The sequence below is a fragment of the Electrona antarctica genome, assembly GCF_951216825.1.
Source record: "Electrona antarctica genome assembly, chromosome: 17".
NCBI classification, from domain to species: domain Eukaryota; kingdom Metazoa; phylum Chordata; class Actinopteri; order Myctophiformes; family Myctophidae; genus Electrona; species Electrona antarctica.
This window is the reverse complement of record NC_136798.1, coordinates 4947976-4960649: the sequence shown is the minus strand read 5'-3', so window position 1 is coordinate 4960649 and position 12674 is coordinate 4947976. Positions and strand designations below refer to the sequence as shown.

At 47.5% G+C, this 12674-nt stretch overlaps 1 protein-coding gene across 1 annotated transcript in view; it reads right to left on the bottom strand.

Moving 5' to 3' along the window:
- Positions 1 to 1728: 1728 nt before the first annotated feature.
- LOC306940577 (matrix metalloproteinase-15-like) overlaps positions 1729 to 12674 on the bottom strand; it is a gene marked incomplete at its 5' end in the record, with an annotated part of 78768 nt that continues 67822 nt past the window's right edge. Inside the window, 2 exons of the mRNA XM_079525674.1 lie at positions 1729 to 1972; positions 2306 to 2415. Of these exons, the coding sequence (XP_079381800.1) occupies positions 1834 to 1972; positions 2306 to 2415 (249 nt within the window). The 3' untranslated portion in view covers positions 1729 to 1833. The remainder of the gene's footprint in view (positions 1973 to 2305; positions 2416 to 12674) is intronic.

Sequence of the window (12674 nt, the reverse complement as noted above, 5' to 3'; positions counted from 1 at the left end):
AATGAATCATTACAATACAGTACGTTATCAATGAATCATTACAATACAGTAATTTATGAATGAATCATTTCAATACAGTCATTTATTTGTGTTTGCGTGTGCGTGTGCGTGTGCGCGTGCGTGCGTGCGTGCGTGCGTGCGTGCTGGTGCGTGCTGGTGGGTGTGTTGTCACTGCTGTTCCTGCCAGTGAGGATAGTGTTGATTATTATAGTGGGGGTCCCCCAATTCAATGATTATTTCTGCGGGGTCCCCAATTCAATGATTATTTCTGGGGGGTCCCCAATTCAATGATTATTTCTGGGGGGTCCCCAATTCAATTTTTATTTCTGGGGGGTCCCCAATTAAATGATTATTTCTGGGGGGTCCCCAATTCAATGATTATTTCTGGGGGGTCCCCAATTCAATGATTATTTTGGGGGGTCCCCAATTCAATGATTATGTTGGGGGGTCCCAGTTCAATAATGATTATTTTGGAGGGTCCCAGTTCAATAATGATTATTTATGGGGGGTCCCCAATTCAATGATTATTTTGGGGGGTCCCAGTTCAATAATGATTATTTTGGAGGGTTGTGGTCTGAAAAGGTTGAGAACCACATTTATAGTTGACTGGGGTCCCCCCAGGGTTCTATACTAGATCCTCTAACAGTGGTTCTCAAACATTTTCATGTTAAGGACCCCCACATTGATATTATATATTTGGCTGCAAACTTACATCTAAAAATAAGGACCACCATGAGAGAGAGAGAGAGAGAGAGAGAGAGAGAGAGAGAGAGAGAGAGAGAGAGAGAGAGAGAGAGAGAGAGAGAGAGAGAGAGAGAGAGAGAGAGAGAGAGAGAGAGAGAGAGAGAGAGAGAGAGAGAGAGCACCTCTGCACTAGCGCATGTCCCTCTTCACTGTGAAAATAACTGATCTACAAGCTCACAGTGCATGGTGTCGTGGACGCGCTGAGAGCTTGTAGATCTACTATGTTTGGCAGAATGTTGGTCCCCAGAATAGGGTCACTGGTTGGAGTTAACTAAATGAATAACATGCTAAAGAAAACAATAAAATGTTTGTATAATTTTCACTGTACTACTAATTACTACTAATGTACTTAGTTACTTTCCACCACTGAGTAACTGTAACTACAGTTTTAAAATAATCATAGTGGAGTAAAAGTACAATATTTGCCTCTGAGATGTAGTGGAGTAGAAGTAAAAGTACTGACAAAGGGGAAAATACTCCAGTAAAGCAAAAAAATCCTCAACTGTGTACTTAAGTACAGTATTTGAGTACATGTACTTACTTTCCACCACTGCTTGTAGTGAAGTAAAAGTACAAGTATTGCAAATTGGAGACACTCCAGTAGTAGTACAAATTACAAGTACAAAGTACAAATACCTCATAATTGTACTTAAGTAAATGTACTTAGTTACTTTCCACCACTGACTACAAGTATTTGAAGACTTTAGTTACTTTGTAGATTTGGATTATTATTACAAAACTTGCATTAACCCCTTCAGCAATATACATTGTGCCTTCTGAGGCCGTTTGAACATAGCAGATCTACAAGCTATGTGAGCTTGTAGATCTGCTATTTTCAATTGCATTTTTATACTTTCGAAAACCTGTCAAATGGGACACTCTGCAAATACTTTTTTTACTTTCCGTAATTAAGTACATTCAAATACTTTTTGTACTTTTACTCAAATACATTTTGAATCCCGTACTTTACTTTTTGGAGTATTTTCTTACAACGTGGTATTTTTTACTTAAGTATAAAATGTGAGCACTTCTTCCACCGCTGGCAGCGCAACGCTGAGCGGCAGTTTCATCAATGAAGTGAAAACACACTCATTTTTCACAGATTGCGAGCAGTCGATCTGAACATGGGTAATTATACCATGTTCTAGAGACAGTAGAGGGATAGTGGTGGTAGTAGGATGCACAGTTCCTGTCTTCATCGTTAAGAGGATATCCACTGGCCCAGTACCTGTACAATAAACACAATGTATTGACCCACATCCACTCAGTCACTCACATACAGTACCAGTACCTGTACAATAAACACAATGTATTGACCCACATCCACTCAGTCACTCACATACAGTACCAGTACCTGTACAATAAACACAATGTATTGACCCACATCCACTCAGTCACTCACATACAGTACCAGTACCTGTACAATAAACACAATGTATTGACCCACATCCACTCAGTCACTCACATACAGTACCAGTACCTGTACAATAAACACAATGTATTGAACTACTTACAGTGACTTTGATATAATTACAATATAAAAACATGTAAAATGTCTCACGTTGTTGTCAGTGGTGTTCCATCCACCCACGTCCACCCACGGCCTCCGCTCCATTTCAGACCAATCCATGACCATGAATAACCCCCAGTCATCAATCCTCTGATGAATGCCTGATCATTTGTACATGATTGAATCATCATTAATTTGATCCAATACATTCACTTCTTCACTTTAATCATGGAAGTAGATCACATGCAACTATGTGGACGCACGCACACACGCACGGACGCACGCACGCACGCACACACGCACGCACGCACGCACGCACGCACGCACGCACGCATGCACAAACACATGCATGGACAGACACACACACAAACACGCATGCATGCACACACACGCAAAGATGCATGCGCACACACACACACACACACACACACACACGCACACGCACACGCACACGCACACACACACACACAAATGTTTTACTTAAGTACTAATACTGCAGGGTAGATGTACTCTGTTAGTAGTAGAAGTCCTGTGAGCTTGTAGATCTATGTATTCAAAATGTACTCAAGTAAAAGTACAAAAGTTTTGGCATCAAAATGTCCTTTAAGTACTAAAAGTAAAAGTAAGTAGTACAAGTAAAAGTATGAGTCGCATCGCGACGCGTTGTGGGCTTATAGATCTATTCTCACTATGCGTCGCATCAGGACGCGTTGTGAGCTTGTAGGTCTGCTATTTAAAAAAAATAGCAGACCAACAAGTTCACAGTGCGGCACTCGGTGCCGCGCTATGAGCTTGTAGGTCTGCTATTTTTGGGGGCCTCTGTCTGTCTGTCTGTCTGTCTGTCTGTCTGTCTGTCTAAAATAGCAGACCTACAAGCTCATAGCTATGAGCTTGTAGGTCTGCTAATTTTGAAAAATAGCTATTTTTGGGGGCCACTGTCTGTCTGTCTGTCTGTCTGTCTGTCTGTCTGTCTGTCTGTCTAAAATAGCAGACCTACTACAGACAGACAGACAGACAGACAGACAGACAGACAGACAGACAGTGGCCCCCAAAAATAGCAGACCTACAAGTTCACAGCCTTGTAGGTCTGATATTTTTGAGGGCCACTGTCTGTCTGTCTGTCTGTCTGTCTGTAATAGCATACCTACAAGCTCATAGCGTGGCACTCGGTGCCGCGCTATGAGCTTGTAGGTCTGCTATTTTTGGGGGCCACTGTCTGTCTGTCTGTCTGTCTGTCTGTCTGTCTGTCTGTCTAAAATAGCAGACCTACAAGCTCTCGGTGGCACTCGGTGCCGCGCTATGAGCTTGAAAGGTCTGCTATTTTTGGGGGCCACTGTCTGTCTGTCTGTCTGTCTGTCTGTCCGTCTAAAATAGCAGACCTACAAGCTCATAGCGCGGCACTCAGTGCCACTTGTAGGTCTGCTATTTTTGGGGGCCACTGTCTGTCTGTCTGTCTGTCTGTCTAAAATAGCAGACCTACAAGCTCGTAGCACGGCACTTGGTGCCGCGCTACGAGCTTGTAGGTCTGCTATTTTTGGGAGCCACTGTCTGTCTGTCTGTCTCTCTAAAATAGCAGACCTACAAGCTCATAGCGCGGCACTCGGTGCCACGCTATGAGCTTGTAGGTCTGCTATTTTTGGGAGCCACTGTCTGTCTGTCTGTCTGTCTAAAATAGCAGACCTACAAGCTCATAGCTATGAGCTTGTAGGTCTGCTAATTTTGAAAAATAGCTATTTTTGGGGGCCACTGTCTGTCTGTCTGTCTGTCTGTCTGTCTGTCTAAAATAGCAGACCTACTACAGACAGACAGACAGACAGACAGACAGACAGACAGACAGACAGACAGACAGACAGACAGACAGACAGACAGACAGACAGTGGCCCCCAAAAATAGCAGACCTACAAGTTCACAGCCTTGTAGGTCTGATATTTTTGAGGGCCACTGTCTGTCTGTCTGTCTGTCTGTCTGTAATAGCATACCTACAAGCTCATAGCGTGGCACTCGGTGCCGCGCTATGAGCTTGTAGGTCTGCTATTTTTGGGGGCCACTGTCTGTCTGTCTGTCTGTCTGTCTGTCTGTCTAAAATAGCAGACCTACAAGCTCTCGGTGGCACTCGGGTGCCGCGCTATGAGCTTGAAAGGTCTGCTATTTTTGGGGGCCACTGTCTGTCTGTCTGTCTGTCTGTCTGTCTGTCTGTCTGTCTGTCTGTCTGTCTGTCGTCTAAAATAGCAGACCTACAAGCTCATAGCGCGGCACTCAGTGCCACTTGTAGGTCTGCTATTTTTGGGGGCCACTGTCTGTCTGTCTGTCTGTCTGTCTGTCTAAAATAGCAGACCTACAAGCTCGTAGCACGGCACTTGGTGCCGCGCTACGAGCTTGTAGGTCTGCTATTTTTGGGAGCCACTGTCTGTCTGTCTGTCTCTCTAAAATAGCAGACCTACAAGCTCATAGCGCGGCACTCGGTGCCACGCTATGAGCTTGTAGGTCTGCTATTTTTTGGGGGCCACTGTCTGTCTGTCTGTCTGTCTAAAATAGCAGACCTACAAGCTCATAGTTGCCGCGCTACGAGCTTGTAGGTCTGCTATTTTTGGGGGCCACTGTCTGTCTGTCTGTCTGTCTGTCTGGCTGTCTGTCTATTTTTCAAAAAATAGCAGACCTACAAGTTCACAGCGCGGCACTCAGTGCCGCGCTACGAGCTTGTAGGTCTGCTATTATTGGGGGCCACTGTCTGTCTGTCTGTCTGTCTGTCTGTCTGTCTGTCTGTCTGTCTGTCTAAAATAGCAGACCTACAAGCTCATAGCGCGGCACTCAGTGCCGCGCTATGAGCTTGTAGGTCTGCTATTTTTGGGGGCCACTGTCTGTCTGTCTGTCTGTCTGTCTGTCTGTCTGTCTGTCTGTCTGTCTCTGTCTAAAATAGCAGACCTACTACAGACAGACAGACAGACAGACAGACAGACAGACAGGACAGTGGCCCCCAAAAATAGCAGACCTACAAGTTCACAGCCTTGTAGGTCTGCTATTTTTGAGGGCCACTGTCTGTCTGTCTGTCTGTCTGTCTGTCTGTCTGTCTGTAATAGCATACCTACAAGCTCATAGCGTGGCACTCGGTGCCGAGCGCTATGAGCTTGTAGGTCTGCTATTTTTGGGGGCCACTGTCTGTCTGTCTGTCTGTCTGTCTGTCTGTCTAAAATAGCAGACCTACAAGCTCTCGGTGGCACTCGGTGCCGCGCTATGAGCTTGAAAGGTCTGCTATTTTTGGGGGCCACTGTCTGTCTGTCTGTCTGTCTGTCTGTCTGTCTGTCTAAAATAGCAGACCTACAAGCTCATAGCGCGGCACTCAGTGCCACTTGTAGGTCTGCTATTTTTGGGGGCCACTGTCTGTCTGTCTGTCTGTCTGTCTGTCTAAAATAGCAGACCTACAAGCTCGTAGCACGGCACTTGGTGCCGCGCTACGAGCTTGTAGGTCTACTATTTTTGGGAGCCACTGTCTGTCTGTCTGTCTCTCTAAAATAGCAGACCTACAAGCTCATAGCGCGGCACTCGGTGCCGCGCTATGAGCTTGTAGATCTGCTATTTTTGGGGGCCACTGTCTGTCTGTCTGTCTGTCTAAAATAGCAGACCTACAAGCTCATAGTGCCACGCTACGAGCTTGTAGGTCTGCTATTTTTGGGGGCCACTGTCTGTCTGTCTGTCTGTCTGTCTGTCTGTCTGTCTGTCTGACTATTTTTCAAAAATAGCAGACCTACAAGTTCACAGCGCGGCACTCAGTGCCGCGCTACGAGCTTGTAGGTCTGCTATTTTTGGGGGCCACTGTCTGTCTGTCTGTCTGTCTGTCTGTCTGTCTAAAATAGCAGACCTACAAGCTCATAGCGCGGCACTCGTTGCCGCGCTATGAGCTTGTAGGTCTGCTATTTTTGGGGGCCACTGTCTGTCTGTCTGTCTGTCTGTCTGTCTGTCTGTCTGTCTGTCTCTGTCTAAAATAGCAGACCTACTACAGACAGACAGACAGACAGACAGACAGAGAAGACAGACAGACAGACAGACAGACAGACAGACAGACAGACAGACAGACAGACAGACAGACAGACAGACAGACAGACAGTGGCCCCCAAAAATAGCAGACCTACAAGTTCACAGCGCGGCACTCGGTGCCGTGCTATGAGCTTGTAGCTTGTAGGTCTGCTATTCTTCTAAAGCAGACCTACAAGTTCACAGCGCGGCACTCAGTGCCACTTGTAGGTCTGCTATTTTTCAAAAATAGCAGACCTACAAGCTATGATGGTCTGCTATGAAGGTCTGCTTTTTTTGGGGGCCACTGTCTGTCTGTCTGTCTGTCTGTCTAAAATAGCAGACCTACAAGCTCATAGCGCGGCACTTGGTGCCGCGCTATGAGCTTGTAGGTCTGCTATTTTTGGGGGCCTCTGTCTGTCTGTCTGTCTGTCTGTCTGTCTGTCTGTCTGTCTGTCTGTCTGTCTGTGTGAAATAGCAGACCTACTACAGACAGACAGACAGACAGACAGACAGACAGACAGACAGTGGCCCCCAAAAATAGCAGACCTACAAGCTCATAGCGTGGCACCGAGTGCCGCGCTGTGAACTTGTAGGTCTGCTATTTTAGACAGACAGACAGACAGACAGACAGTGGCCCCCAAAAATAGCAGACCTACAAGCTCATAGCGCGGCACTCCGCGCTGTGAACTTGTAGGTCTGCTATTTTAGACAGACAGACAGACAGACAGACAGACAGACAGTGGCCCCCAAAAATAGCAGACCTACAAGCTCATAGCGCGGCACCGAGTGCCGCGCTGTTAACTTGTAGGTCTGCTATTTTTGAAAAATAGACAGACAGACAGACAGACAGACAGACAGACAGACAGTGGCCCCCAAAAATAGCAGACCTACAAGTGGCACTGAGTGCCGCGCTGTGAACTTGTAGGTCTGCTTTTTTAGACAGACAGACAGACAGACAGACAGTGGCCCCCAAAAATAGCAGACCTACAAGCTCATAGCGTGGCACCGAGTGCCGCGCTGTGAACTTGTAGGTCTGCTTTTGAAAAATAGCAGACCTACAAGATCATAGCGCGGCACCGAGTGCCGCGCTATGAGCTTGTAGGTCTGCTATTTTAGACAGACAGACAGACAGACAGACAGACAGACAGACAGACAGACAGACAGACAGACAGACAGACAGACAGACAGACAAAAAAAGCAGACCTACAAGGCTGTGAACTTGTAGGTCTGCTAATTTTGGGGGCCACTGTCTGTCTGTCTGTCTGTCTGTCTGTCTGTAGTAGGTCTGCTATTTTAGACAGACAGACAGACAGACAGACAGACAGACAGACAGACAGACAGACAGTGGCCCCCAAAAATAGCAGACCTACAAGCTCATAGCGCGGCACCGAGTGCCGCGCTGTAAACTTGTAGGTCTGCTATTTCAGACAGACAGACAGACAGACAGACAGACAGACAGACAGACAGACAGTCTATAGCAGACCTACAAGCTCATAGCGCGGCACCGAGTGCCGCGCTGTGAACTTGTAGGTCTGCTATTTTTGAAAAATAGACAGACAGACAGACAGACAGACAGACAGACAGACAGACAGAGGCCCCCAAAAATAGCAGACCTACAAGCTCATAGCGTGGCACCGAGTGCCGCGCTGTGAACTTGTAGGTCTGCTTTTGAAAAATAGCAGACCTACAAGATCATAGCGCGGCACCGAGTGCCGCGCTATGAGCTTGTAGGTCTGCTATTTTAGACAGACAGACAGACAGACAGACAGACAGACAGACAGACAGACAGACAGACAGACAGACAAAAATAGCAGACCTACAAGGCTGTGAACTTGTAGGTCTGCTAATTTTGGGGGCCACTGTCTGTCTGTCTGTCTGTCTGTCTGTCTGTCTGTAGTAGGTCTGCTATTTTAGACAGACAGACAGACAGACAGACAGACAGACAGACAGTGGCCCACAAAAATAGCAGACCTACAAGCTCATAGCGCGGCACCGAGTGCCGCGCTGTAAACTTGTAGGTCTGCTATTTTAGACAGACAGACAGACAGACAGACAGACAGACAGACAGACAGACAGACAGTGGCCCCCAAAAATAGCAGACCTACAAGCTCATAGCGCGGCACCGAGTGCCGCGCTGTTAACTTGTAGGTCTGCTATTTTTGAAAAATAGACAGACAGACAGACAGACAGACAGACGGCACTGAGTGCCGCGCTATGAGCGCTATGAGCTATGCGCTATGAGACAGACAGTGGCCCCCAAAAATATATTATTTTAGAGAGACAGACAGACAGACAGTGGCCCCCAAAAATAGCAGACCTACAAGGTCATAGCGCGGCACCGAGTGCCGCGCTATGAGCTTGTAGGTCTGCTATTTTAGACAGACAGACAGACAGTGGCCCCCAAAAATAGCAGACCTACAAGCTCATAGCGCGGCACGAGTGCCGTGCTATGAGCTTGTAGGTCTGCTATTTTAGACAGACAGACAGACAGACAGACAGACAGTGGCCCCCAAAAATTGCAGACCTACAGACCTACAAGCTCATAGCGCGGCACCGAGTGCCGTGCTGTGAACTTGTAGGTCTGCTATTTTTGAAAAATAGACAGACAGACAGACAGACAGACAGACAGACAGTGGCCCCCAAAAATAGCAGACCTACAAGCACATAGCGCGGCACCGAGTGCCGCACAGACAGACAGTGGCCCCCAAAAATAGCAGACCTACAAGCTCATAGCGCGGCACCGAGTGCCGCGCTGTGAACTTGTAGGTCTGCTATTTTAGACAGACAGACAGACAGACAGACAGACAGACAGACAGAGGCCCCCAAAAATAGCAGACCTACAAGCTCATAGCGTGGCACCGAGTGCCGCGCTGTCTGTCTAAAATAGACAGACAGACCTTGTAGGACAGACAGACCTACAAGCTCATAGCGCGGCACCGAGTGCCGCGCTGTGAACTTGTAGGTCTGCTATTTTAGACAGACAGACAGACAGACAGACAGACAGACAGACAGTGGCCCCCAAAAATAGCAGAACTACAAGCTCATAGCGCGGCACCGAGTGCCGCGCTATGAGCTTGTAGGTCTGCTATTTTAGACAGACAGACAGACAGACAGACAGACAGAGGCCCCCAAAAATAGCAGACCTACAAGCTCATAGCGCGGCACCGAGTGCCGCGCTGTGAACTTGTAGGTCTGCTTTTGAAAAATAGGAGACCTACAAGATCATAGCGCGGCACCGAGTGCCGCGCTATGAGCTTGTAGGTCTGCTATTTTAGACAGACAGACAGACAGACAGACAGACAGACAGACAGACAAAAATAGCAGACCTACAAGGCTGTGAACTTGTAGGTCTGCTAATTTTGGGGGCCACTGTCTGTCTGTCTGTCTGTCTGTCTGTCTGTCTGTAGTAGGTCTGCTATTTTAGACAGACAGACAGACAGACAGACAGACAGACAGACAGACAGACAGACAGTGGCCCCCAAAAATAGCAGACCTACAAGTGGCACTGAGTGCCGCGCTGTGAACTTGTAAGTCTGCTATTTTTGAAAAATAGACAGACAGACAGACAGACAGACAGTGGCCCCCAAAAATAGCAGATCTACAAGCACATAGCGCGGCACCGAGTGCCGCACAGACAGACAGTGGCCCCCAAAAATAGCAGACCTACAAGCTCATAGCGCGGCACCGAGTGCCGCGCTGTGAACTTGTAGGTCTGCTATTTTAGACAGACAGACAGACAGACAGACAGACAGACAGACAGACAGTGGCCCCCAAAAATAGCAGAACTACAAGCTCATAGCGCGGCACCGAGTGCCGCGCTATGAGCTTGTAGGTCTGCTATTTTAGACAGACAGACAGACAGACAGACAGAGGCCCCCAAAAATAGCAGACCTACAAGCTCATAGCGCGGCACCGAGTGCCGCGCTGTGAACTTGTAGGTCTGCTTTTGAAAAATAGGAGACCTACAAGATCATAGCTCGGCACCGAGTGCCGCGCTATGAGCTTGTAGGTCTGCTATTTTTGGGGGCCTCTGTCTGTCTGTCTGTCTGTCTGTCTAAAATAGCAGACCTACAAGCTCATAGCGTGGCACTCGGTGCTGCGCTATGAGCTTGTAGGTCTGCTATTTTTCAAAAATAGCAGACCTACAAGTTCACAGCGCGGCACTCAGGGCCGCGCTATGAGCTTGTAGGTCTGCTATTTTTGGGGTCCACTGTCTGTCTGTCTGTCTGTCTGTCTGTCTGTCTGTCTGTCTGTCTGTATGTCTGTCTAAAATAGCAGACCTACAAGTTCACAGCGCGGCACTCGGTGCCACGCTATGAGCTTGTAGGTCTGGTATTTTTGGGGGCCACTGTCTGTCTGTCTGTCTGTCTGTCTGTCTGTCTAAAATAGCAGAACTACTACAGACAGACAGACAGACAGACCGACAGACAGACAGTGGCCTCCAAAAATAGCAGACCTACAAGTTCACAGGCTGTGAACTTGTAGGTCTAGCGCGGAACTTGGTGCCGCGCTATGAGCTTGTAGCTTGTAGGTCTGCTATTTTTCAAAAGCAGACCTACAAGTTCACAGCGCGGCACTCAGTGCCACTTGTAGGTCTGCTATTTTTGGGGGCCACTGTCTGTCTGTCTGTCTGTCTGTCTGTCTGTCTAAAATAGCAGACCTACAAGCTCATAGCACGACACTCGGTGCCGCGCTATGAGCTTGTAGGTCTGCTATTTTTGGGGGCCACTGTCTGTCTGTCCGTCTGTCTAAAATAGCAGACCTACAAGCTCATAGCGCGGCACTCGGTGCCGCGCTATGACCTTGTAGGTCTGCTATTTTTGGGGGCCACTGTCTGTCTAAAATAATATATTTTTGGGGGCCACTGTCTGTCTCATAGCGCATAGCTCATAGCGCTCATAGCGCGGCACTCGGTGCCGCGCTATGAGCTTGTAGGTCTGCTATTTTTGGGGGCTATTTTTTGGGGGGCTATTTTAGACAGACAGACAGACAGACAGACAGACAGACAGACAGACAGACAGACAGTGGCCCCCAAAAATAGCAGACCTACAAGCTCGTAGCGCGGCACCGAGTGCCGCGCTACGAGCTTGTATGGCTGCTATTTTAGACAGACAGACAGACAGACAGACAGACAGACAGACAGTGGCCCCCAAAAATAGCGAGTGCCGCGCTATGAGCTTGTAGGTCTGCTATTTTAGACAGACAGACAGACAGACAGACAGACAGACAGTGGCCCCCAAAAATTGCAGACCTACAAGCTCATAGCGCGGCACCGAGTGCCGCGCTGTGAACTTGTAGGTCTGCTATTTTTGAAAAATAGACAGACAGACAAACAGACAGACAGACAGACAGACAGTGGCCCCCAAAAATAGCAGACCTACAAGCTCATAGCGCGGCACTCGGTGCCACTTGTAGGTCTGCTATTTTTGGGGGCCACTGTCTGTCTGTCTGTCTGTCTGTCTGTCTAAAATAGCAGACCTACAAGCTCGTAGCACGGCACTCGGTGCCGCGCTATAAGCTTGTAGGTCTGCTATTTTTGGGGGCCACTGTCTGTCTGTCTGTCTCTCTAAAATAGCAGACCTACAAGCTCATAGCGCGGCACTCCAGGAAAATAATAAATAAAATAATCCGGAGACACTGGGTGTCTCAGCCAAACGATTCCACAAATATCTGAAGTCCAATCCAGAAGAACTAACCCTAACCCGGTTTTCCAGGAAGAAGTACAACTCCACACAGTCCAAATTACATGACAGTGTTGTTGCCTTTTTCACACGGGATGACGTAAGCCGATCAACGGCAGGGAAAAAACAGACACTAACAAAGGAAAAGTGCAAAGAGCAGAAGCGTTTCATGAACAACACAATGAAGAATCTCCATCGGAAATTTCTGATGGAAAATCCAACTAGAAAGCTATCATATACAGTCTTCTGCCGGATGCGTCCATACTGGGTGATCCATCCAACAGTTGGAGACAGAGAAACATGCCTCTGCAAAGTGCATTTACGGTAGAGAAACTTCATTAAACTCCTGAAGACCACAGAGTTGGAGTCTCTCGCTGCAGAAACATGTTGTGATCCAACATTTAAGCCTTGCATGTATGCAGAGTGCAGGAACTGCAAAGAACAAGAGTATGAAATCCAGAATGAGTATGATGGTCAAACTCATGTTTCGTGTGTCCAGTGGACAACTGACACTGTCCTCAAAGAGAAGAAACATGGTGAAGACAAGGAAAAGGTGCTTGTCAAAATTGTTGTGAAGAAGGAAATGGAGAGCTCTTTGGAGGACCTGATTGACACTTTTCAGAAGCAATTAAAACATTTCAAAAGACATTTGTTCAATATAAACACACAATACAAATACAACCGGGAATTGAAACTGAACATGACCAGTAATGAATGCCTCATCCATA